This window comes from Pyrgilauda ruficollis, unplaced genomic scaffold (assembly GCF_017590135.1).
Source record: "Pyrgilauda ruficollis isolate IOZ18807 unplaced genomic scaffold, ASM1759013v1 scaffold591, whole genome shotgun sequence".
Lineage (NCBI taxonomy): Eukaryota > Metazoa > Chordata > Aves > Passeriformes > Passeridae > Pyrgilauda > Pyrgilauda ruficollis.
Genome location: NW_024527611.1, coordinates 20601 through 21082, shown reverse-complemented (window position 1 = coordinate 21082; position 482 = coordinate 20601). Strand labels below are relative to the sequence as shown.

Sequence of the window (482 nt, the reverse complement as noted above, 5' to 3'; positions counted from 1 at the left end):
GGGGTGGCGTTGGGGGGGTGCTGGGGGGGCGCTGGGGGGCACTGAGGGAGTGCTGGGAGGGCACTGGGGGGCACTGAGGGAGTGCTGGGAGGGCACTGGGGGCACTGGGAGCAGTGGGGGGCACTGAGGGAGTGCTGGGAGGGCACTGGGGGCATACTGGGGGCACTGGGAGCAGTGGGGACGCTGGTGGTGTCAGGCTTGTGACAGCATGGGACACTGAGGGGCACGGGGATGGGAGGGGACACTGGGGGACACTGGTGGCACTGCGTGTGCTGGGGTGGGACACTGGAGCCACGGAGGGTGGCAGCACCCCCAGGGCGAGGGCGGGGACCCTGCTGGGGACCCCCAGTGCCAGCAGCAGCCCCGTGTCCCCCCCCAGGCACGACGTGGCCGAGGTGGCCGGCCTGACGTCGTTCTCCTTCGGGGACGACGAGGACAGCCGCTACGTGATGGTGTTCAAGAAGGTGGGCGGGGGGCCGGGG

General features: G+C 72.0%; 1 protein-coding gene across 1 annotated transcript in view; it reads left to right on the top strand.

Moving 5' to 3' along the window:
* The window catches only part of LOC121361875, a 7378-nt gene that overhangs the window by 506 nt on the left and 6390 nt on the right, over nt 1-482 (top strand). The window contains exon 2 of the mRNA XM_041482929.1: nt 380-464. Coding sequence (XP_041338863.1) covers nt 380-464 — 85 coding nt within the window. The remainder of the gene's footprint in view (nt 1-379; nt 465-482) is intronic.